Source organism: Hylobates moloch, unplaced genomic scaffold (genome assembly GCF_009828535.3).
Source record: "Hylobates moloch isolate HMO894 unplaced genomic scaffold, HMol_V3 SCAFFOLD_9, whole genome shotgun sequence".
Classification (NCBI taxonomy): domain Eukaryota; kingdom Metazoa; phylum Chordata; class Mammalia; order Primates; family Hylobatidae; genus Hylobates; species Hylobates moloch.
In genome coordinates, this window is record NW_026652284.1 from 85904318 (window position 1) to 85931454 (window position 27137).

The 27137-nt window shown below is 36.3% G+C and overlaps 1 protein-coding gene across 4 annotated transcripts in view; it reads left to right on the forward strand.

The window, feature by feature from the left end:
- ZFPM2 (zinc finger protein, FOG family member 2) overlaps nucleotides 1-27137 on the forward strand; it is a 483171-nt gene that overhangs the window by 236626 nt on the left and 219408 nt on the right. For all 4 annotated transcript variants that reach the window (XM_032760240.2, XM_058443633.1, XM_032760241.2 and 1 more), the window contains one exon: nucleotides 952-1070. In XM_032760240.2, coding sequence (XP_032616131.1) covers nucleotides 952-1070 — 119 coding nt within the window. The remainder of the gene's footprint in view (nucleotides 1-951; nucleotides 1071-27137) is intronic.

The following is a 27137-nucleotide window of genomic DNA, read 5'->3' on the forward strand; positions in this document are numbered from 1 at the left end:
TAAAATTTTTAAAATATAAACATTTTAGTATGGTGATATGGCATGGTAATACTCTTTGGGGAATAAATATCCTAGATTTAATTATTTTAAAGAGAGGCTACAAGTCCTGATTGTGGTTTTGTTTTCTACCTATCCCAAACAACATTTAAGCTGTTGGCCATTTTTTTTTTTTGAAATTTTGAGGCCCTCTTTTATTTATTTGTATATTACTCCATTCATTTATTTCTTAAGCAAGCATTTAATGAATTCCTACTTTATGCAAGTGTGTATACTGTCTTTACTTCCTGTTTCCCTTTATAGGTTCCAAAATATTACTCTGGAGTAAATGAAAGGAAAAAGACCTTCCAAAGCTGGTTATTTCTAAAGTGTTTTTGTCCAAACTCTTTTGGCACAATAGAATTCTATTCAGTATACCAAATACAGAAAAACAAGTAAAAACTCCGTCTAAACATTTTTTATTTGAAAAACATGCCTTGCTATATATATTGTACATGTAGCCATTTTACCTATTGAAACTGGTAGTAATTTCAGAAAATTACCAAGTACTTCAAAAACTCTCCAGATATTGTCGTTTGAGAGTCTTGAATAAATACAAGAATTTTAACGCAAAATGATTGTCCTACTGTTTCTTTTCTATCTGTTTTGGCATTGGATCAGTGCTTTTTAAGGAGTGTTATTGTTTCTGGTTCTTAAAGACTTAACTAAAAAGAATGGGTTTCAGTAGATGATGCGTGTGAAAAGGTGAAAGGAAGAAATTGGACTAAATTTGAATACAATTTATAAGGACAAGTTTTATTTTCCTCTCAGGATAAGTTGTTTTTCAGACAAGCATAATTAATTCTCTTTATATGAATCCTGAGAATATCATGTGTGTAAAGCAAACACAAAAAGAGGTGGCTGCTGTTAAGGTGCAAGTAAGTATTCTAAACACTTCTGTTTCATTGTCTGCAGGAGAGCTGGAGGTGTTTCAGAAAGATGGGGAACGAAAAATTCAGAGTCGACAGCAGCTTCCAGTGGGAACAACCTGGGGGCCGTTTCCTGGGAAGATGGACTTGAATAATAATTCTCTGGTATGTGGATATTCCGAGATGGTTAATATTTTGTCATCGACTGTTAATATTTTGTCATAGCTCAGAAATTCTCTCTGCTTGCTTTCCAATGAAATCACTAAAAATAACCGTTTGTTTTTGCTTTTTCATGGACAGCAAAACTTGGATACTTTTCAAGTGGTTTGTGTCTGACAGTAATATATGCAGAATTTCGACAGAAACAGGTTACTCATACTAAATTGTGGCTAGTAAGGTAATATGTAAGGTTATTGCTTTTTTCTGCTTAGCCAGACTAAGACTATTCACATTTAGTAATATATAAAATTGCCTTTATTTTTCGATGACACAAATTGTCATCCATTACGGGTTTACATGAAGAACAAGAAATAAACAACTTTGTTTTTCCTTGGTAATACTGTTTGTACCTTTAAAAGCAGGGATGAATGATCAGCATTATAATTTTTGTTATTCAGTTTTTTTGTAAAAGTTCTGAGAACAGAAAGTCTATCTCTTGGTATGATTATGTGGATTATTGATTAATTAGATGTTTTAAAAGTAATGGAGGCTGGGCACAGTGGCTCACGCTTGTAATCCCAGCACTTTGGGAGGCTGAGGCGGGTGGATCACTTGAGGTCAGGAGTTCGAGACCAGCTTGGCCAAACATGGCAAAACCCATCTTTACTAAAAATACAAAAAAAAAAAAAATTAGCCAGACATGGTTGCGGGTGCCTGTAGTCCCAGCTACTCGGGAGGCTGAGGCAGGAGAATCGCTTGAACCCAGGAGGCAGAGTCTGCAGTGATCTAAGATTGTGCCATTGCATTCCAGCCTGGGTGACAGAGGGAGACTCCATCTCAAAATAATAAATAAATAAATAAATAAATAAATAAATAAATAAATAAAATGGAAAGGTAGGTAGTTTGGTTACATTTAAACTTTATTTCTTAATTGGATATATTAGTTTGCTATTCCTGCCTCAGCAACTCACCACAAACTTTGTGCCTTAAAACAACATAAACTTATTATCTTGCAGTTATGGAAGTCAGAAATCCAAACTGGGTGTCACTGGGCTAAAATCAAGGTGTCTGCAGGGCTGAGCTCTTTTTCGGATGCTTTATAGGAGAATCTGTTTTCTTCCTTTTCCAGTTTCTGAGGGCTGCCCATGGCCCTGCCCTCATAGACCCCCTTCCATCTTCAGAGCCACCAGGGCCTGATGGTGTCTTTCTCACGTCCACATTCCATCTCTGACTCTTCTGTTTCCCTCTTACACATTTAAGGATGCTTATGATTACACTGTGTCCATCTGGTCATCTAAGCTAATTTCTCTATTTTAAGGTCAACTGATTAACACTCTCAATTCCATTTGCTTCCTTAATTTCTCTTTGCCATGCAAAGGAATGTTCGCAAGTTCTAGAGGTCAGGATGTAAACATCTTTGCAAGAAGCTATTCTGCCTACCACATGGGATAAAAGAAAAACAATAGCTGAAAACCTCTCTTATAATAAGTGATAATACAGATGATGAAATTTGGGAAGAAAAATGTTTCATATTCCTTAGAGGATCCAGACATTTTATAAGTATTTATTCCCCTGAAAGTCCTTCTCTCTAAATGCCATTTATGTAGGAACAGTCTTGTGACTTTTATATGACTCTATCTATGCTAAGGGGACATAAGAACTCCAAGAAGGGTTTTGACAGGTGTACTGGGTTCAGCAACATTACATTCCTTTTTTGATTTATTACATGAAGGAAATCCCTTCTTCAAGTTATTACATGAAAGAAATCCCATCTTCAAGTTATTACATGAAAGAAATTGATACATGTGGATCTCCGTTTATTCAGTGCCATGTGGATGTGACAGAGGTTGTTGGTTCAACTAAAAGTAATGATTAGAATAAATAGGAAATATTTGTGTTACCAAACTTTTAAAGAGTGCATGAGATGCCAGGGGTGTATATATTACTTTGTACATTCATGTATTTATCCATAAAAGGATGAAGTAGGGGTTTTCACATATATTTAAGGACCAAACAACTTGACTTTACAGTCCAGACCAAATATTTAATAATCTGGGCAATTTGTTCTAGGTGGACCAGTGCAGCTACTTCAAAAGAGATTTGTGATGTAGCCACAAAATGCAGGCCTCGGTTGGTTGAGTTGTATTAACAGATTGTTTTATTGATTCCTTTCAGAGAGCAATACTAACTGTGCTCATTTCTCAAGCTAATGAATGTTAAGAAAGGCAAGGGAAGGATTGTCTAAACATCAAAGGTTGAATTAAATGCTATTCTGAACTTATTTTATCTGAGAGTTTCTATTTGTCTTCTAGCATTGCTTACTACACATTTTAAGCTATATCATATTTATCTTATCATGGTGTATCAGACACCAATGCAACCTTTAATCATATGTATGATATTTCTTCCAAAGTGTACTGACATTGTATCAGCTATAGTTGATGTGCGAGATGAACATTTTCCAGTTTACTATATTAAAAGAATATATTTACTAAAATGCTATTTTTGATTAATCTTGCTATTACTATCAGTATGTATACAGAGTGGTAGTTTTATGACATTTTTACCATATGCTAAATCGTGATGGATGGAAAATAAACCTATCTGAGAAAGTTTGATTTTTCATTGAAATGATTTCTGATTTTAGACAGTTGATGTCATTTTGCTGTTTTAATAGTTCTATATAACTGTAAAGCTATTTTATGCCATATTTAATATTTTTAAAAGGAGTTAACATATATATGAAATTTTCAGAGTTTTTGATACTATTTAAAACATATGAATACTCTTTAGGTTATCAACAATTGGGTAATGGGTGATTATTATTTATAGAAAACAATTTTAATACTTCAGTTTTCTTCTTTCGTCTTAGGGTTTAAATATCAAATTATTTTATTTAGTTAAAATACAGCATTTTTCCTTATTTTAAAATTTAGTTGCCTCACTAAAATATATTTTCAAATGTTTTTCTTTTGAAATAACTTCCTCTTCCAAAATTTACTTCTGAGTTTGTATCATTAAATACTACTAGTATTATTATTCCTACAAGTGTTACTACTGTACATCAAATTGGTTAACATATATGTCTGGAAAATGGAAATAGATTAGCTCATTTAGTCTTCCGAAAAATCTGTGAATTTGGTTCTATCATAAATCACATTTTACAGATAAGAAAATAAAAACTCTCACTTCTGATTCCAGAGTCTGCTTTTTTAAAGACTCTGCCACACTGCCTTCTCAGTGTAACATCTGTAACATGATTTAAGCATGATAAAATTGTTGATGATTTCTTAACATGAATCATAAATTTATAAAAATCTCTGGGAGGAAGTATGCAAAAATTAGAAATATACTTTTTTTTCCCCTGATGGGCAAAATATTTGTTATGTAATTAGATTACTTGAGCAGTTAAAAGTTAATTCAAAGACTTCTGGAGTTTTGTCACCTCTTCATAATTTGGACAATAATATAATATGTATTTGAAATCATAAATATTCCTTGTAATAAAATATATAGCCTACTACCCCTTCCCTACCCAACCTTGAATCAAATTTGGATTAGCGCATTCTCTTAAATTGCTTATTCGCCAACTGATGTAATGTTACCCTGCTCAAACTCATGGTGTTGGCTCGGGAGATTCAGCTCACTAATTAATCCAACACAGTAATTAATTGAGTTGCCATGCCAGATGTCAAATCCTTTTTATATCTTTCAAGTCCCCATCTTCAAGTACATTAGCAATATGCCACCTTCTGCAGGAAGCCTTTGCAGACCAGGCATTTAGATGTATATAGAACATTTTAAAAAACACAGAAACACCAAACAAATTGGTTTGACAAAAAGTTGTTCTTGGAATTATATGACACACTGAACATAGAAATAGAGTATCTTTTGTCCACACCTTATTATCTTGGTAGATACTTCATGCTTTAAAAGTTTTATAATAGCAACAGCAGCATAGTAAATACTTTCATTGGGCCAGATACTGGTCAAAGTGCTTTACATGTTTTATATCATATTTACTTCTTACACAAGTGCAAGAGAAGATAATATTTGTCTCCTTTGTTACAGAGGCGTAAACTGCTACTTTGGGAAGTTAAATAACTAGCCTAAGGTCAACTCAGTCTGATTCCATAACCCATGCTCCAGTCTTAGAAATGTTTTCTGTGATATGGTAATAATAATACTGCCTAGCTTACAGGAATTTTGGACTAAATGAGATAGCATATGTGAGTTATCCACACATTTCAACTAGTATTACTAGTCAGTAATCTGTGGAAGTGAACCCATTGAAATCGTTCAACTTTAAAGCAAAAAACACTCTTTAAATTAAACAAGTAACACTATAAACCTTGGCGTTTGGGGATTTTTACGTGCCTAAATTTGACTGTTTGCCAAGGCTCTGTCTTAGGATTCTCCAGAGAAACAGAACAACAGGATGTGTACGTATCTAGCCAGAGATTTATTATAAGGAATTGGCTTGTCCAGTTATGACGGTTGGGAAATACAAAATCTGCAGTATTCAGTCAGGTGAGAGACCCGGGACAGCCAGTGGTGCAGATAAAGTTCGATAGTGGTCTTTGGGATATTTCCTCGTCTTTAGGGAGGCCAGTCTTTTTGGTCTATTCAGGCTTTCAGTTGATTGGGTGAGGCCTATTCATATTTTGGAGGACAGTCTGTTTTACCCAGAGTTCACTGATTTAAATGTTAATTTCATTCAGAAACACCCTGTGAGTTGGCAATTAAAGTGAACCACCACAGGCTCCAAAGGTCTTGCACTACCTTGCAAGTTTCAGTTTTTTTGAGGTATGACCTTATACCCCTGAAAAAATTGATACCAGTGAGGGAGCCCAGCATTCTTTCCAGCATCTCACCTCGTATCTCAGAAATAACTTATATTAAATACTATCATAGTAGCACAAACTTGGTGTTTTTGAAAGTTTTGCAGTTTTATTCACTGAAAAAAATCAAAGGACTACTGATGAGGAAGAAATTTAAAAAATCACCTTAAGTTCTGATCAGTATCTGGTTTGGATGTGTTTTATAACGTCTATGTTTATATGTTGTACCTTTGAAGTTTTTCCCCATATTCTCTCAAGGACAAAGATCCTTGCAATAAACTAAATCTCAGCTGTGCTAGCATGTGGTAGTGCTTAGTAAGTATCAAGCAACAGTGATTACTTGGAAGGTTGGGTGTCTGAAATTTAAATGGCATTTGCCCTCTCTTGCTTTTAAATATATCAACTGTTGATAGCTAACTATTCTGATTGGATTCAGCCAACTGCTGGAATGATACATCATACATAGTTAATTAAATAGAAAGCCTCAGATTACTTACAACATAATAGTAAACTCATCACAACCTGATAAATTCAGCAAATGAAATTTGATAGAGAAATCTCATTTTATTCTGTTCAATCAGAACAAAACCTCGTATTATTTTCCCACAGGGTATTTGTGATACTGAATTTATTTTTTTAAAAATGAAATATGCATATAAAGGGCACTATAGATATTTTGTTGACCTAATAATGAAATAATGCATGTATCAAATTGCCTCTTAAAAGTTTTAAGATAGTCATCTTTATAGAAATGTGATTATGGAAAAAATTAGAAGTTCCTGATCTACCTCCTTATAATTAGAATTATTAATTGCCTCAATTTCTCCCTTTGCAGTTTTATCTTTTCCAGTATTCATCTTTTATCTTAATCATTGCTAGTCTTTAAGCTTCATATTGTACCTATCCTGTAGCAAATATATCTCTATCTATGTCTCCAGCATTCACCTCTATAGGCAAAGGCTGTTCAGTGGGCACACCTGTGACTTTTCTACCTGAGCACTTTTTTCCAGCCTTAAGAGCAAACTCCCTGCAAGCTGGGAAAGCTGGAAGTGCTGGAGATTTCCTATTCCCAAAGGTTATCCTCAACCAATGATGGACAGAAAGTTGGTGGACTAACACCTCCGCTTCCCTCTCTCTTGGTTAGGATATAAGATGTGTTCTATATTATCTATTAGAGTTTGGCAGTGGAATAGAGCTCTGATTGCCTTGATAGTGAACATTTTGTGGACCTCTTCCCTTTCCTGCTTACTTTGCCACAACCTTACTGGAATTTTCTGGGATTAACTTCCCAGTAAACTACTTGTACTTGAATCAGTCTCAGGGTAAGCCTCTGGGGAATCCATACTAAGACAGCCTCTAAGATGTAATAATGAAATAAATTTGAAAGCAATATCCAAATTATTATTGAGATTCTAGAGGACATAGACTTATTTAATCTTTATTATTCAATTTTGGACCTCTACTACTGGCACATAATCGATATTCAATAAATGCTCTTTAAAATAAAAATCTAATCGAATTGAATTTCCTTATTAGGAACATTCTCACTGACTCCACCCATATTCTCCATCTTTCCCATCTCAGTGGCATAATTTATAATTTTGCTGAGGCATGACTTTTTGTTGAGCCTCAGATTTCACTGATGTTGACATTGTGAATGATATCTTCCTTCTTAATATGCATTTTAATCTGGGCTCAGGACTACCATACTTTCCTATTTCTCATATCTCTCTGGGTCTTGGCTCTTTTTAATGTAACTGTGAGTGTTTCCCAAAACACTTCTGGCCTTTCTTCTCTTCTCCCTCTGTTCCCAGTGCCTCAGGGAGCTTATCCACTTGCAAAGCTTCAGCTACTAATTTACAAATGACATTTAAATAAAAAAAATCTCTAACCTTGGCTTTTTACCCTTTCTCTAATAGCACATTTCAACTGTTTTGCAAGCCTTCCCATTTAATTCCTCCAACTACACAGTCACAAAGAGAGTTTATTCCTGTCTCCACAGACAGCCTCTCTTTTCCCTGACTTCCAGCTTTTAGTCACCTTTAATCCTAGTCCTCTGCCTCTCCTTTCCTACCTCTGCAGGGAGTCCATTCTCTCAGTTATCCTGTGTCTTTTCTGCATTTCTACCTCTCCTTCTCACATCTCAAATGCTATTCACACACAGTTACACACACCCATACCTCTCTCCTTTGCTTGTAACTACTACCATCTCTTTTTCCTTCTATTCAGAGTCAAACGTCTTCCAAAACTCTCCATTTCATGTCTAGAAACCAAGCATCGTAACTCCTGCTTTCGTAATGATTGTTCTCCTCTTTCTGTTCCGACTACCACTGCTTTAGTCGAAAGCCCCACCACTTCTCTCTTGATTATTACAATATTCTTCTGTTCTTTCTTGTCATCTTTTTCTTTATTCAGACCACAGTATGTCCTGAAAGCAAAACTACAGTAGTCACTTAACTCCTGTGCTTTAAAATCACTCTAAAGGGCACGAGAATACCCCCAAGGTTTTGGTAAAGCCTAAAAAAGGCCTTCGTGATATTCACCTCCCCAGGTGATGCTCACCTCCCCAGCTTTGAGCCCTTTTCCACTCTCTTATAGACTTTAGGCATTCTAAACTACATGCGGTGCCCTGAATGTCCATTTTTTTTCCACATCCGTACATTTGCTCATGCTGTTTTATCCTCCTGGAAACCCCTATTCCCCCCCACCCCCACCATCTCTCTTCATCTCACTAAGTCCAATACTTGGTTAAAGACTGCTCAAAGTCACTTCCAAAGTAGACCTTCTCTGAAGCCTCCTGTCTAGAATAGATAACCACTCTTCGAGTATTTCCCTGGTGCTCTAGGTTTACTAGGATAAGAGCACTGATCACATAACTGTGAGCTCCTGTTTGCTTGTCTATCTCCCCTGCAGACCATATGCTTATTATCTATTTTTTATCTTTCTATCCTTCCCACTTAGAACAATGTTTAGCTTATACTAAGAGCTCAATGAATAACATTTGAATGAATCAGCACATTAATTTTTTCCTTTCACTTTTCTCCATATCAGGAACAGCTGCACACCCCTCCTTATTCAAGACCCTGCATCCTTCCTGAGGCTTTACATCCATGTCTGTTTCGTCTGTGATCTTGCTTCATCTGCCTAACTCAGCAGAGCAATTACCACAGGAAATGCTATCTTGTACTTGTTTTATTTGTTATAGACTTGCACTTTTATTTTAATCTCATTTGAGAGGAAAGTTCAGTAGGACAAGATAACTATGTCTGTTTCTTCAGTTTTTATCTCATAAGGAGATATGCCCATGATGGTTTCTTGAGAAATGTTGACTAATTTCAGTGTAAGATTTGCAACCCTTGGATGCAGCTAGGGAGGATGAGGTGTTGAGCCTAGTGAGGCAATTATGATTTGTTTACAACAGACTCAGTTTTCGATCCCTCACTATGACATGGGTGAAGGCCAAGAAGGTGTTCTGCTCTACCATGCTTTCTGTGAAGTCTCATCCAGCCTCACACGTTCCAGTGACAAACCATCTGGGAAATTCCATCTGTCTCTGCTTGGAAACTGAGGTGGCAGTCGCCCACTGTGAGCAATTTTCTATTAACTTCTTGGATAAGATCAGTCAGATTTATACTGAATTGATGGGAACCGTAAGAGCAAGGTTGTTCCAAGAGAAGACAAATGTACTGATTCCGCTAATTGGGCTTAAGCCAGTTTCATGCACAGATGCCCTTAGGTTCTAGTAGTGCAAGGACTTATAACCTTTTTAATTGTACCCTGTTCCTCTTGGGAAATGTTGGTGAAATTCATTATTGATGGAGGTTGTAGATTTGTCCCTTAGGGAGGGCAAGATCCTGGCTTCTCTTATACTCTATCTGCTATGTGGAGAATTAATGGAAACTGAGTGGACAGGAAAGCTGCTCAAAGAAAACTTGAAGGCAAGAAATGTAATGCAGCAGAGCCTTGGAAAGTGATGCGTTGGTTTGATTTCTAGAATTAGGGTAGAGTTTTTGTTGTTTTATTTATTTTTATTTTATTTATTTATTTTTTTTGGTGGAGGGGGATTACTCAGGGAAAGAGGAGAAAGAAGTTTGTGTGGAGGCCTCAGTAATCAAAGGCCTCCTATTGAATGTGAGTCAGAAAGGAAGAAATCAAACACCGAAGAATTATTTCACAATTGAAATATGTAGAAGCAAGCCAGAGAGGTCAATTGCCTGTTAATCTGAAGGGATTGGCGGTGTTATAATGCAGATATAGTTATGATGTTGGCAGTGGATGAAAATACATTGTCATATGGCACAATGGTATTGAAATGAAAACCTGAATTTGTGCCCTTCCTGATAATTTTTACTTGCCTCCAAAATAATACCTTTTGTGTATAGCTAGCCTATCTGTTAACTCAATCTCATCCTGACTTATTTTTCTCCTGATGGTGAAGTCTTTCCAGGTTCTTTACATTTGGACTTGGATTTGAAAGGTAGAAACACAATTCCTTGCTATACATAGACAATTTTATTTATGGACCTAACTTACTCTCCTCTGCCTGAAATTTTAATACATTTTGGCCTTTGGTTCATATGCCCAAACCTATTTACCCTTAGTTAGGCCAAGTTTGAACTTTTAAAAAAAAATTTTTAAAAGATTATTCATTGTTCCCTTTTCCCAGAACTCCAAGGAGAACTTTTGTTGAAGATGATCTTTTCAGAGTTATTAGGACGATTAGTGCTATTAATTTAATTAATTCCTGAAAGGAGGAATTGTTTACGTCATCATAAGATGATCAAAGCTGATCCACTCTATGTGTGTAAAGTTGAGACAAATGAGTCACATAACCTTTTCCCACAGAGGATCGGTGTGATGGATGAAGAATCACTATTGATTTATAGCTCCAGATACTCTTTGTGGGAGTTGTGATTGTTCCAACACATAGGAATCCTTACGTGAATTTTCTTAATGCAGATTTCATTGCTACTGTCATTTCTTCATATTTGCCAAAAACAGAATCATGAAGCCCTAAGGTGGAAGTGGGTGGATATATAGTGTCCCTGCCCCTCTAGGGAAATCTGTCACCATCTTGACTAGTGAGGAAGTGGTTTGTAAAGCATAACTATTGTTTTTGTAACACAAATTATAAAATATCAATCTTGAAATGTAGTTTTTGCTGGAGGGGAAGGTGGAAGTAACAAAGCACTGTGAAGAAGAGTTGTTCATGGAGTTGACCAAACTGTCCTCTGTTATGTGCTGATAGGTCTGGCATGCCTTTTAAATTAGTTCTATTTGATCTTTTTGAGAAATTGTCATTCTATACTGATTTCAAAACAATTAGTTTGGCAGGATATGCTTATATGGTTGTAACAAATATTGTGCCAGCGTTATGAGGACTTAGCATCAATCTGAGCTTGACATGACAGTTAATACATTCAGTAACTTGGAGATGATAACAGAGAGAATGGAGATAGGTACCAGTTTGTACTCCTTCAGTTTGGTCTTAAAAATCAAAATTACTTAGGGATAATGCTTTGTCAAACTCTGATAACATATTGGACTCTGGTTTTAATCTAATTTTCAATAAATATTCCCAGGATGAGATTCACCAAGTTTCATAATTTAACTGTAGCTCTCAGGTGGCATTGACAACCTTTATTATCATATAAGGTTTTCCTAGCATTTACAAGTTTGTGTCTCTTTCCAAGCCACTGCTATAAAGCTCTGTGTTGACGCTGTGTAGTGGTCCAGGGGCAAGCATTCTTGGATAAATTTTTTTTTTTTTTTTTTTTTTTTTTTTTTTTTTTTTTTTTGAGACGGAGTCTCGCTCTGTCGCCAAGGCTGGAGTGCAGTGGTGCGATCTCATCTCACTGCAAGCTCCACCTCCCAGGTTCATGCCATTCTCCTGCCTCAGCTTCCTGAGTAGCTGGGACCACAGGCGCACACCACCACGCCCGGCTAATTTTTTGTATTTTTAGTAGAGATGGGGTTTCACCATGTTAGCCAGGATGGTCTCGATCTCCTGACCTCGTGATCCGCCCGCCTCGGCCTCCCAAAGTGCTGGGATTATAGGCGTGAGCCACCGCACCTGGCCTCTTGTATAAATTTCTAATAAGATAATAATAAAGTAATATTTATTACACACTTTGGAAATTTGAGAAATTATTTGAGAAACTCTCTTGGAGATTAACATATTTTTGCCTGCTAATTTAAATATTGAATTTAAAGTTCTTTTTTTTTTTGAGACGGAGTTTTGCTGTTGTTTCCCTGGCTGGAGTGCAGTGGAGTGATCTTAGCTCACCACACCGTCCGCCTCCCAGGTTCAAGCAACTCTCCTGCCTCTGCCTCTCGAGTAGCTGGGATTACAGGCATGTGTCACTATGCCTGGCTAATTTTGTATTTTTAGTAGAGATGGGATTTCTCCATGTTGGTCAGGCTGGTCTCGAAGAACTCCCGACTTCAGGTGATCTGCCTACCTTGGCCTCCCAAAATGCTGGGATTACAGGCATGAGCCACCGCGCCCAGCCTAAAGTTGTTCTTTATTATTCATTGACTCTTACTTCACTTTTCTCATAAAACCCTTGTCCCAGCTTGACAAAACTGTGCCTTCTTGATTCTAATAATTTCAGTGTCTTTTGTACCATTTTGTATCACTTTCTATTTTTTAATGGCAGGAAACCAGACTAAAGCATAGAGTTATGTAGGTTGGTCTGTGTTTTTCTTCTAATACTCTTTAGTTCCTTTTCTGATGGTTAAAAATATGAGCACAACTTGTCACAGGCATAGTGTCTCCCACAAGGCTTCAATCAAGGGGACAGACAGGTCTGTGGTGTCATCTGAAGGCTCAGCTAGTGGAGGATCTGCTTACATGCTCACTCAAATGACTCTTGATTCAGTGCTTGGCCTAGTGGACCTCTCCTTATGGCAACTCACAATATGGCAGCTGGCATCCCTCTGAGCAAGCAGATGAGAGCCTAGGACAGGGAGCCCAAGACAAAAGCCACAGTGCGTTAGTAACTTAATCATGGGAGTGGCATCCTATCACTTTTGCTGAATTCTAGGGAAGGGAATTGTGCAGAGGTTGAAACCAGAAGGCTGGGATGACTGGGGGCCAACTCAGAGGCTGTCTGCTGCAGAAGGTAATTTGCATAAGTAGTTAACCTGACCTGTGGATAGGGAAGGACTTTCAAATACTAAGAGCCATGGGAGCAATCACAAAAGAACATTCAGTGAATTTGAATACAGACAACAAAACTGTATGCTATACAGCATCATAACCAAAATCAAAGATTAATAAGTAAAAGGCATTTGTGAAAATGAGGTATATTTTATTATTATTCATGAAATATATATGGTTTCTCACATCGGTGATCAGTGGCTTCCTGATTAATTTATTTAGATATTAATTTTGCAATAAAGACAAATTAAAATATACAAAACATGATTTGTACAAAAATTTGGTGGGAATTGGGGATCAAAAGTAGTTTGCTGAGTGTTTCTTCTCCTTTGGTAATTTTGAGAAACATACACCCACACACTGTAAAGATCAAAAGTGGGAGAGAAAGTATGGGAAAGAGCCTGTGATGGGGTCAGAACAGCCTGATTCTAGTCCTGACTGTTATTACTCAAAGTGGATGTGCTATCTTGGGTAATCATACATGCTCTTAGTTTCCTCATTTATAAAATAGGGGTTATTATACCAGCCCTACAACATAGAATTGTAAAATTATATAAAATTATATGCATTTAGTCACTTTGAAAAACATACAGATTGTTAAACAAACCTGGATTCCTTTTATTATGCCTGTGAATAGAAAGTAAATTATTCATTCCTTTAATTCCCCAAGCAGTGCATCTAGTCTCTTCTCTTTTGTTCTCTCCCAGAACATACTTTAAAAAGCAGTTTTGGTTGTCATACGAATATAGCTTCATATACGTGTACTCACATGTATCCATACACACACATGCTTACTGATGAGCTGGCATGAATATTCTGAGAACTCATAGCCTAGATAAGTAAAAGGTATGGACTTAGTGCATTTATCATCTAAGTAGACAATCACCAGAGAGGAAAAACACGTATTTTTAGGAAGAGAAAGAAAGGTTAAGTGGTCAAACTGCCTTTTGAATGATCTTGGCTTCTTTGAGTTTTCTTTTTGTAAGGAGTTATTCTTCAGAAAGCATTTCTCAGGTGTGTGATTGGGGATTTCAGACAATTGGAAAAGTAATTTACCCTGTCTGATTCACTTTTGAGTGGGGTTTGTATTTTAAAATGTTAACTCAATTCTTATTATTTATGGCATTTTAGGGCTCCGTATAGAATGGAGTGAATAAGGCAGTCATAATGCAGACAGTGATGTACTGTGAACTATGAAGAAATGGGGACAGAGTTTAGAAGAGCAGAGGCACTTCACGTGCCTTAAGTTTTAGCTTTTATTAAGAAGTCAGGCCGGGCGCGGTGGCTCACGCTTGTAATCCCAGCACGTTGGGAGGCTGAGGCGGGCGGATCACGAGGTCAGGAGATCAAGACCACGGTGAAACCCCATCTCTACTAAAAATACAAAAAAATTAGCTGGGCGTGGTGGCGGGTGCCTGTAGTCCCAGCTACTCGGAGAGGCTGAGGCAGGAGAATGGAGTGAACCCGGGAGGCGGAGCTTGCAGTGAGCCGAGATTGCGCCACTGCACTCCAGCCTGGGAGACAGAGCGAGACTCCGTCTCAAAAAAAAAAAAAAAAAAAGTCAAACAAATACCATTTGTACCTCATTACCCTATGTGTAATAGTGTAAGCATTATCCCGCAGACAGGAGCAGGAAGAGTCCCTCAGGTTCTGATCCTAATCTTGGATGCGGAATTACCACCTCTCCTCAGAAAGCCACTGCTGCCCAGGCACACACAGCATATTAGTGCATTTAAAGGTACCCAATTATATTCATGTGTGCATCTGAGATAGACATCAGGACCCAAGTACATGTTAAATTCAGCTCCTATAGGAAAAAAAAAATAGCACTTGCCTTTATTAAAGAAGTACAGAAGTGGTGGAAAGAAAATTTGTCCTTTATCTGAATATTTTCAGCAAGAAGCCTAGGCAGTGTTCTTCTTGGTGCATTTCTTCAAAACTTTGTGAAAATGACAACTCTTCAAAGGAGGCAGACATGTGCACAAGTGTCCCCCGCCTCTGCTGATATTCCAGGAGGAGAAGGGGTGAGGGAGGAAGAGTGTGTGATGAAAGTCAAACTGTGGTCGGCTCCATTACTTCATTAATCAAGTGGAGGCATTCTGAAAAATGTTTCTCTTTGGTTGCAGCCATCTATTTTTTGGTGTTAATCTGCGCCCTGTGGCAGGGTTTTGTGAAAGGAAACAATGAGCCCTTGTATCACCCCCCTCCCTTTCCTCAATTGTTGTAGCCCCTGTCAGAAGGCTCCGAGGATGATGCAGGTCTGTATCAGCCTGATAAGGGAAAAGAGGATTCAAAATGGCTTTGGAGAGACTCCGTGGGAGTGGAGTGTGCTGTTTTGGACTAGATGGAGCTAGGGAATATGGCAGAGGCCCTTAATGGGATCCTAAGGCTTCAGTGCCAAACCTTCTGCTGCTTCTTGAAGATTTTCTGATGAAATATTTTAGTGGTAAAATTCTGTGACTGTCATAGGGGCCGAGGTTCAAGATGCTGTTTTAAGTCATTTGCTCCATAATCTGTGATTAGTCAATCCAGGTCAAAAAGACAGAAAAAGAAAAAAAAAATCCAAACTCAAGAAACCTCTCAGAGTATGTATTAGGTCACTTTTATTCTGTTGACAACGAGTGTTCAATTCCCTGTCATCATGAGCTCTGTACAAGTGGCCTGTACATTTTATATACAGTAGGTTCCTATTTTATGGTTAGATGAAATATGAAGCTATCTTTCATAATGCTGATTCCATTTTGGCAGGCCTTTGGATCCACATATGGTTCAGTTAAGCTGTTTTGGAGCCTAATGTACCTTTATTATTTATTGAGATTTTTGAAAGGGGAATAAGTGTGCTATTTTTACTCTGCATTTAAAAAATACACATTAAATGTTTCAAACATAATTCATACAGCTAAGAAAATTCTAGTGAGTTTTAGAAACGGATCTGCTATTCCTAGGACAGCTAAAATAAAATCATTCCTACTCATGAAGGAAAAAATAAAAAGATAGCTGACGCTCCAGCAAAATAGAACCATTATCTTACAGCACACGGTAATAATATATACGGAGAGCAATTAGTAAACATGGGCAAGAAAAGTGGGCATCAAGTCAACACACTATAAACTTTAAGTATCTTTAAACTTATAGATGATGCTGAGATTTTTTTTTTTAACCATTCATTCTACTATTGGCCTGGTGTCTTATGAATAAACATAGAGGCACAAAAAATTAAAAACAGAGTGGTTGTCAGATGAGTGAATGATAGGGAAATACCTCACATACCACAGATAGTCCAGTGCTTATCTAGAAAAACTTAGCTGCTTGGAGGTGATGTTTGCTCCCCACTGCTGAGACCTGATTGGTAGAGGGCAACTCCACCTTCAGATTTAACGTTCTTGTTTTGGTGAGTTTAACTCAGACTCTTAACTCTTGGTTAAATTAATGTCTGTGTGAAAATAGAAAGAAGAAAAGTGACACATCCTGTCATATTGGAAGACAACTTTTTGTTTCTAAAAAAGCTTTGATAGGATAGATCTATTTGTATGTATTTCTATATTAATGCTCCTACTTTGTAAAGAGCTTTCCGATTTTTATATGGCCATTTGTGTATTTTTATATGGTCATTTATTTTCACTTGAAGTTAATCATTAAGAAGGCTTGTTAGAATGGACCCAAGCAAAACAGTTGGCTATTGTCTGCATGAAAGAGTAGGGATGGTCCCTTTTGGACGTGTCACCCTAACTAAATCTCCAACCATATTGTGTGCCTTCCTATAATGGTTTATTTTGCTCAAGCTTCAGCTGTCTTTTATTATTTTCCTTTATAGTGGTATGTTATTTTTATCATCTTTACAGTCAAATGAAAGGGTAGTGTAATAATCATTTCCCTTATTTCATAACAATTCTAACAGTTTTCCTCTGCTGAATCTAGTAGCAATTAAATGACTACTAAAATGTATTCCTTTCTTTAATGTTTTGTACATACAGCCATAGAAGTCTTGAAGGAAAACTTGACTCAGTATTTATTAGCATGTTCCATAAGTCAGGAACTCTTCTAAAATGTGGGATACAGAAATCTGAATGCTTCCCACACAGAATTGCTTCATGTAAGAGTATTTAAATAGAACTGAATTCTGTCCATAGCCTTTATGTATATTTTTAAGTAAACCTAACAAACAAAAAGTAATATTCACATGTGTGCAGGCACACACGCATACATGCACATGCACGATCATATAGAATAAACGGTTGATTTTTAAGCCAACAAATAAGATAAAAATGAATACATTTGTATGTTTTTCTTATTCTTTATACTCAACTTACACAAGTAAAATAATCTTATGAAGTAAAGCACACCTCTATCATTGAAAGAAATACACAGATTTAGTCAATATTTTTCTTGCCATAGATTAGATATTATAAATATTAAGATTGTTTCTAACATTATTTTTCTTATAATTTCATTATTTTACGTCATGGAAAAACTCTGAATTGCAAAATTATCATAAAGATAATTTAAGTACTCTAATAGGTAATATAGAACAAGTGTAGAGCATTTCATTTGTAGGATGAAAAAGTTGTTTACAATTATTGACCACACAGAGCATTATAAAAAGACCCAATTCAATTAAAGTGGCAAATATGGTGAGGAAAGCAAAAAAAAAAAAAAAAAAAAGGGAAAAAATAAAAAAAATGGATGCAGTAAAAAGTGCTTCCATATTATTTGATTTTTTGTGAGTTTTTATTTCACTATTGTGCATTGTCTGTGAGCATAAATTATTGAGAACTGTCTGTAACCTTAACTAAGATGGTATAATAAATGTTTGCAATTTTACAAGATTCAAACAATTTAATTGAATTAGGGATACTGAATCTTATTTTAGGATTCCAGTATTTATCTCTAGACTTAAGAAATAGAGTGCTTTGGTAATAATGTTATCATTATGAAGTACTGCTACTATTTGCCACAAATCCTACATACCACTCAAGTGATAGAGGATAAAAGTATACTCAGTCTTTTGATTGTTATTTTTGTTTCTCCTTAGCTGCTGAGAGCTTTGAAAGGAGAAGCACGTCATCTTCTTTCAGTTGCTTTGACAGCATCTAAAGCAATGGGCAGCCTACCATTTTCATTTTGCATCTTCTTGATAGTTCTCCAAGTATCTTTTGCTAGTGCACACACCATTATCTTAAAGTTGAAAGGAAGGAAATCAGTAGAAACAAGCAGAAGTACAGACTATTTTAGCTAATCAGTTACTACAATCTGATATTCTTTTACCTTATTTTATATTGTTTTACTCGTTTCTCCTGAAATGCATTGTAATGTGAACTGAATATCTTTTATCATCAAACAATTCAGAGTATTCTTAATATATACAGCATTTAAAAGTTTCTAAGTAATTTGCTTCCATTGTGCAGATGTGATTCATCTGAAAATCTACATAATTCATTTGACCAATTGTAAAATGATAGAATTTTTAAAATAATTTAACTAGTGAACCTTACGTTGTAAAAGTGTTAGATTCCATGGCCACTTCACCTGGATATTAATATTAATACTATCTTGGTAAGAGCAGTGCTTTGATCACTGGAATATGTGGGAATAAAGCAGATTCCACTATGAAGTGACTTTTCAGTGGCTTAAGTTGGAGCTCAAGTTTCTTTATAATGCTTTTAGAATAATGCTGTATATTGAATGCAATTGAATATACTAGCAAACTGATAACAGAGAGGTACCTTCATAACTCCACAGGCATAATTGCATTTTTATAGTTTCCGTTGATATTTACAATGCTCATTATGGCATTAACAATCTGATCCTAAATCAGGATGAAGTTTGTTATTATTCGGTGGGTTCTTATATATGAAATCGTAAGTAAACCTTCTGTTGAATATTTCTATTAACCATACACTCTGTGGCATATAATGACACGTGGAATAGCTAAAGAAAAAAATTGTTTCTTTAATGATAATGTAATTAAAGGTGCTACATTTTTTTAAAAAATGTTTAACAACTATATTTTTGTCAAATTCTTGTAGTAAACTGCATTGCCTTTCTGATACAGTAAAATTTCTGGATCTGATTTTATCTTGTTTTCTACAAAGAGGACATCTTGATTTTAAGCATTTAGCATCCTATATTTCTGTTCGTAATTTGTCATTGAGATTGAATATATAAAATCAGTTAGAAAGTAAAAACTAGCCTTAAGATTTTTAAAAAGAACTTACTTAATTGAGTCTGTTCAGATCTCCAGATTTCTTCCCCTGTCTTCACTCCCTTTTTAGAGACAGTATCACTGATTCATAAGGATTATTGTCTTTGGTTCTTGTGTCAGGGAGTTGAGAGGTGGAAGCAGGGGACTGCATTTTCAGGATACCACATGTGTGCTCTTTGATCTGAGGTACAGTGTGCCTCAGGGAGTAAGTTCAATCTTGATTTCTTTAGTCAGTCATCCACTATCAGGTACCACTGTCCTGATTAACAGGCTGAAGAAAAAGAGCATATCGTGGGAGTGTGTTACAAAGATGAAAAATACTGATGAGTCTGTTGGCAGCAGAGTCAGCCCCTCGTTGCACTATGTGGCATTTGCTTTCTCTTTGCATAAATCCCCTTAGTGCGTGAAGGAACAAAAATCAGTATTTCCATGTTTCTTTCCACAAACTGATAATTTTTTTTTCAGCGTGGTAGTTTTCTTTATTTGTTTAATCTTTTGCAAAATGAAAACTGGAATGAGAATTAGCAGGATGAATCATAGTGCTTTCTAAAAGACTCAAATATAGCTGTGCCTGCTTACCATTCCTGCTATTCTGTGAACCAAGCCAGTGGCTAACCCCTGTAAAGTCTTCAGCAGCACACACCTGTGCTCTCCCTATCTCCTCATCTGGTGTTACACACAGATGTAAAATAGTTCTCTAGACCCAGAAGGGCTTCAGTATCTATCTACTACTCATCAAGGATATCCTTCCCGAAAGATTAGTGTGTAAGGATTTTCCGAATTGCTTTTCTTATGTCTTCTCTTCTTTGGTCGAATCGAAAGAAGGACTGGCACCAAACATAAAGATATGTGCTGATAACAGCTACTGTTGTTAGTTGTCTTAGGTACATATTTGGGATTTTTCCATGCATATTGTACATTGTTGTGTGAAGGCAGAATTGGAAGCTCTGAAAAGACTTCTAAATAGTGAATATATACCTTGTATCTATCTTTGCCAAATTTTATTAACCTGTTTCAAAATTAAAGTTTTCTACTGGCAATATTAATTTTTATTTGCCAGTACTTTTTCTAGGAAAAATACAAGGTACAAATGTAGTTGCATCATAAATACTTATGGTAGGCTTATGTCCATCTGAATTTATTTATTATTATACTTGACCTTGATGATGGAACCAGTTTGATAAGGTTTAAGGTCAATGACTACATTATTTTTAGACAAGATACAAAGTGTAAAATACTCTGTTTTGCTTTACGATGTTAACAACTAGTAGTGTTTAAGTTTCTCTCTTCACTGCTAATTTTTCATTCTCAGTGATTATCCAAAAGATTTCAGCACCTATAATTAATTACTCATTTGAGAAAAGAAACACAAACTAAGATATAGTTTGGCCTTGTTCTCCCTAGAAAAGTCCTGACATAATGTGAATAAGAGTAGTAACAGTGCAAGTAATAATCACCATTCTGTTTCTCTTTCTCTCTCTCTCTCTCTCTATATATATATATATGTAAATCACTGAGAGAAAAAATCTTTTTGATCACATTTACAAATTAATTCCCTTATATTGTTTGCTTAACTTTAAATGTGTGTCATAGTGAAAATTACAATGAAAATTACATTGTTATCTCTATTTTATAAAAGAAGAGTGAGTAGTGACCAACTCAAAGCTAAACTTATGTGTTTTATTATTTGAACTATTGATCACTAATATCTTCTTGATGGAAATACTTATTTTATCAATGTAACAAGCATAAAAATCTCAGTAAGTAGCAATGGATTTTATATACTAGATTTCCAGAAGATGTAATATTCTACTAGATGCCATTTTATCTATGTAATTGTTGTTAATGAGTTTAAAAAAGGCATCCTAAAGGCATCTTGACTTTTTTGTAGATACTTCCCCAGTCATTGAGAAATAAATAATGAAGTGGTAATTGTGAGCTTTTGTGTACTAGTGCATAGGAGCCAAAGAATGAATGAATCAGTGTGATACATGGATCCTAAATTTGCAAGTTGAAATAGATACTTTGGAACCAATCCTGCATTAAGATGCCTTTCGTAGTGTCATGAGGATATACTAAAGTTTGGCCCAAAGCTTAAAGAATAGAAACAAGTATTTTCTATTTCTTATGTCAGATTGATGTCTGGTAAACTGCAAATAGCAAATGCATTTAACCTCCTTCGTAGCTAGAACTAACCGGTTTATAAATACTCTAATTGGATCAGAGCATAAAAATAACCAAAATGGATATAATAGGCAAAAAGACAACTGAAATGCACCCATATCAATAATAAAACGGCAGCTATCCCCTTCCAAGTTCATTGTGCTAAAATCATTCTACACGTCCCTCTTCACTTAAAATCTACAATTTAAAACTTTGAAAAATAACTTCAACCACACCTAATGCCATAAACTGTGATTCTCACCACCTTGTTTTATCTCACTCAAATTTATTTAGACCCCCATCAGCGCTGCTCTTTCTTGTGTCTGGCTCTATTAATGATAATTACTTAGAATACTATCCCTGTTCTGTGATACCATCACATCATTGTGGGGAAGATTGTGATCTTATCCCAACCTATTCTGTTTAACTCTGACACTCCTTCTGTTATAGTGGGGCCTTGATAAGATCATGCCTGTTAGGATCAGACATTAGTTGGAATCAATATTTGAAAATGTGCCTGTTTCCGTTTAATAGTAAAGTTAGTGTGAGGGTTGAAGTGAGATCATTTGTTGGATGAGACTGTACAACTTTATCTTTCTACTACTTTATGCTCAAAAGCACAGAATGAGGTCTCTGGGAAACCATAATTTTACTGACCAGTCCGGATATATTAGCTTTTAGGTAGGTGACCTGCCCTGAAGGGAACACATATTTTTTAATCTGGTTGAAGTCAGAATAATGAGTTTGAAAGAATGAAAGACTGTCTTCAAAATGGTTAGTAGAAACATAATTAATTCAGTGGCTCTTAACTAGGGCCAGTTTTGTGCCCCAAGGGACACAGAGGGATGTCTGAAGACATTTTGGTTGTCACATCTTTTGGCGGAGTGAGTGTGAGCGAAGGGGAATTAGCAGTGCAACTGGCATCTAGTTGAGAGAGGCCAGAGTGGTTACTAAAATCCTACAATGCACAGGATGGCTCTCTACAATAAAGAATAATCTGGCCCCAAAGCTTAATAGTGCCAACATGGAGAAACCCTTATATATATACTGAGAATGTGACAAAATATAGAGGTGTTTGGCAGCAGTGTTTGATTGTTTGTTTGTTTAGACAGGGTCTCACCCTGTGCCCAGGCTGGAGTGCAGCAGCGTGATCTCCACTCACTGCCACCTCCACTTCTCGGGCTCAAGCGATCCCCCTGCCTCAGCCTCCTGAGTAGTTGGGACCACAGGCGCGTGCCACCATACTTGGCTAATTTTTGTATTTTTTGTAGAGACAGGGTTTTCCCATGTCGCCCCAATTGGTTTCAAACTCCTGGACTCAAGTGATCCACCTGCCTCAGCCTCCCAAAGTGCTGGGATTACAGGAGTGAGCCACTGTGCCCTTCCTGTTTTCAGTTTTTAGTGTGACAATTTATCTGCCCAGGAAGAGCAAATACTGCAACTGTCTACGTTGCTCGTTTTTCTTATTAGCAACATCTGGTTAATTTGTTATTGAGAAATACCTTTAAGCCATAGAAATTTGGATAGTTTCCTTCAAATTTGTGCTGAATCAAGCTTCAGGTAGAAAAAAGTGAGAAATCAGCTGTGCAACCTCTTTGGTCTTTATGAAGCCAGTCTCTTTATTCCTTACTGGGTAATATAATCCATGTTTGGAATTTATTATTTTTTGAAATGAGTGAAATATGGAATGGAATGTCTATATTTTTCACTTCTCAATCTTTCTCCAACTTCATGATATTTGCATATTATTTGATTATATATTTTGTTATATATTTTTGGTTATATATTGTTTATATATCATTTTGATGAAATAACCCTGAGTATTATATTTTTCCTAATATCTGGGTGATTGTTTTTGCATAATGGGTGTTAAAAAAGAGAAATCACAAATTTTTAAAAATTTCTAAGCTTTCTAATGCTTACAGAAAAAAATAGGGCAACAAATCTATAGCATATTTCTGAAAAATAAATTTGAGGTTATCTTTTTTCGGTTTGTGCATTTTATAATTACTTAAATCTGTGCAACTGAGTTTTGAGACTAAGCTCTTTCTTCTGCAAAGACAGTAAAGGGAATTTTTTTCCTTTTTGTGTTATTGAGAATCCAAAAAGCTTTTTTTCCTGAGTACTCAGATGGGAGCAAAGAAAGGGAGCTAGAGGTGCCAATGGCAGTGAAACCATGGAAGATTAGCACACTTCTTTTGATGAAAGGTAGCCTCCCAGAGAGTTGAAGAATAAACATATAGGCTGGAATGCTGGCTAGGAGAAAAGCACCTGAAGTGAATGAGAGAAGTATTCCACTCGAGTCAGGTTAAGGGCTCAGTACTCTGAACTGAACCTGTCAATTCATCACCCATTCTCCATTCATTTTAGTAAAGACCTCATGGAATATCCTTTTTACAGACTACTGTAGTCATAAGACCTGTAAGAAAAGGTTATTTGCTATACTTAGAATGTTCGTGATAAGATGGCAGGTTAATCACTATTTTTCTGCTTTATTTAAAAAAATTCCTCATGAAATAAAATGGTTTATCGTATTTTTCTTTTCTTTTGTTTGGTATTACATTTTTTAAAGGCCTGAATTACATTTAATCTTTTTTTGGCAGCTGAAATAAGTAATTGTGCAGATGCAAAATTATTAATTCTAAATATTGAGACATTCTAAATTATACTACTTATCAGGAATGTACTCTGCAAAAAAAAAAAACATAATTGTAGTAATTAAATGTTTTTAAGGTTAACTTTGAAAACATAGGATGATTAATTCTTTTTTAACTTTTACTTTATTTTTTTCTAAAGTTTCTAAAATTACGAATTAGGCCTTTATATCCACAACAAAGTATATCTTATGTATTCTAACAGCAAGAAAAAAAAATTTAAAGAAAATATATTACTTCCTCCTAGTAATTCTGGATTCGAATGTGCCAAAGAAAAGATGAGTAGGGGGTTTAGGCCTGTGTATCAATTTCTTTTTCCTGTGATGTCAAAAACACAAAGTAGTCTGGTTTTGATAGAGTTAAGTAAACTAAAGACAACCCACTGCTCCCAACCCTCTATCTCCTAGTACTTCACAGTCCAACAAGTCATTTATTCTTGTAGAATAAGATAAGTCTTTATATGTTTGTGTTTGGTGGATTAACAACAGAAAATTAAGGAATTTTACAAAAATTCCAACTTGGCAAATAGTAGCAACCTTATCATGTGGAGGCCTGATAAACCCCTCCGATAAAGCACCAGGGAAACTAGTCTGGACAATGTCTTAAAAAATACGAGGTATCTGACAGTGGTCTGTATCTCACCACTGGAGTTGGGACGATCAGTTAAATGCAAACACCACTTTAGATAATAGAACCGTTATTTGTAACTCTATGTCTCTGTCTTTAAAGGTAGGACGTTGGTTATGATAAGGGGTGTATGTCTGTAAATACTGTGTAATGAGAGAAGTGCTTTTTCTCATTCTTATCTATTTCAACTTAAAGCAAATGAGCCTTTTTGGGAAGGAAAGGAAAATTATGGTGGAATAAATAATAGTGCTCATAATTTTGGACAGGGAAGCATTGGGGCCTAATCCAGACAAGGCAATGCTTCACACTGTAATCCTCATACATTATCAATTATTTAATATTCATCACCATGTCATCAGACCTCTATAGAAAATATAATTTTTTAAAAGACCTTAGTGTTCCTTTTATTTTTTGGATTTCAACACTAGGTACTATGAATATAAGGTTTCTCAGAGAAGGAGGCATAAAACAGCTCTAGTTAATGTGAGTAATAGTATATATAAACCTTTTCAGTTTGTGGTTTTGTTTTATTAGTTTTTTCTAACCCCTCCTCCAAAAGTATCAGCACCCAGCACTTTCTGGGTTCCGCTCTGAGGGTCTAGATCCCTGAATCACTTCAAACTTAACTTATTATTTGTCTGAAATGCATACCTGTCTGTTCAAATAGTATATGTGCTCCAAGTAGTAGATTCATAGAGAGCAATTGTATGTGTTTTGTTTCATTCTTTATTCATTATTTAACAAACATTTGTTATTAGCTAAAGAAGTGCCAGACACAATGTAAGATGTTGCCGTGTACTTGAAATAGACATTGATGTTGGTATCCTGGAGATTATATTCTAGTGACAAATACAGACAAAGAAATGCAAAGAAATGTGCAATTACTATATAGTAGGCAATTAGCAATAATATTATTAGTTATAAATAGAGGAAATATAGTATGGTAATATAGTACCTAACATGTGGGAGGATTGCTTGACCCCAGGAGTTTGAGGTTGCAGTGAGCTGCGATCATGCCATTGCACTCCAGTCTTGGAGACATCTAGAGCAAGACTCTGTAAAAGAAAACAAAAATAAAAATATAAAGAGAACCTAAGATATATTTTAGGATGAAAAAATAGAAGGGAGGGCCGGGCGCGGTGGCTCACGCTTGTAATCCCAGCACTTTGGGAGGCCGAGGCGGGCGGATCACGAGGTCAGGAGATCGAGACCACGGTGAAACCCCGTCTCTACCAAAAATACAAAAAATTAGCCGGGCGTGGTGGTGGGCGCCTGTAGTCCCAGCTACTCGGAGAGGCTGAGGCAGGAGAATGGCGTGAACCCGGGAGGCGGAGGTTGCAGTGAGCCGAGATCGCGCCACTGCACTCCAGCCTGGGCGACAGAGCAAGACTCCGTCTCAAAAAAAAAAAGAAAAAAAAGAAAAAATAGAAGGGATGTCTAAGAAGAGGCCTGAAGAATGAGTAAGAATAAATTGAGAGTATTTGCATGAGTTAGGAGGGGTCAGGATGTAGTGTGTGTGTGTGTGGGGGGGGGAGGGGGTGTTTCTGTGTGTGTGTGTGTGTGTGTGTGTGTGTGTGCGCACACGTGCTTCTATGTTGTAGGAGGCAGGAAATGGGGAACATAATTAATACGCAAAGGCCTACAGGCAAAAGAGAACATGGTAAACTTCAAGAATTGTTTAGTTGTCCAGTAAGAATGAAATAATTATTTAGTTTGTTTTAAAGTGTTTCATTGAGGCACTAAATCCTCAGCCTAGTTTACTTCAAGGTATACTGCAGATATTTTCGATGTAATGTTTCATTTTGTTTTGATTCTCCTACAGCACTTCTTCTACATGTTGTCAAAAGAGCTTAGTAGTAGAAATAACCAGTCTTCCTACAGCTTTCTTTTTTTCTATCACTTTCATATTTTTAGAGAAGTATACGCAGCCGAGTTATGCTGGATTTTTTTATTATTTTTTTTATTTATTATTTTTTTGAGATGGAGTCTCATTCTGTCACCCAGGCTGGAGTGCAGCGGCACAATCTTGGCTCACTGCGACCTCTGCCTCCTAGATTCAAGTGATTCATCTGCCTCAGCCTCCCGAGAAGCTGGGACTCCAGGCGTGTGCCACCACGGCCAGCTAATTTTTGTATTTTTAGTAGAGATGGGGTTTCACCATATTGGCCAGGCTGGTCTTGGACTCCTGACCTCGTGATCTGCCTGTCTTGGCCTTCCAAAGTGCTGGGATTACAGGCGTGAGCCACCATGCCTGATGTTGGATCTTTTTTTTACTGAGATTGATCCAATATCAAAGCATATCTGAACATTTTTGCCCTTATTTTCTAAAGCGTTTATCCTTTAGGCTGCTATATATGTATGTGTGCATATTTATATATAAATATTTTATATATATATATTCTTTTGAGCAGACATAAAATTTGG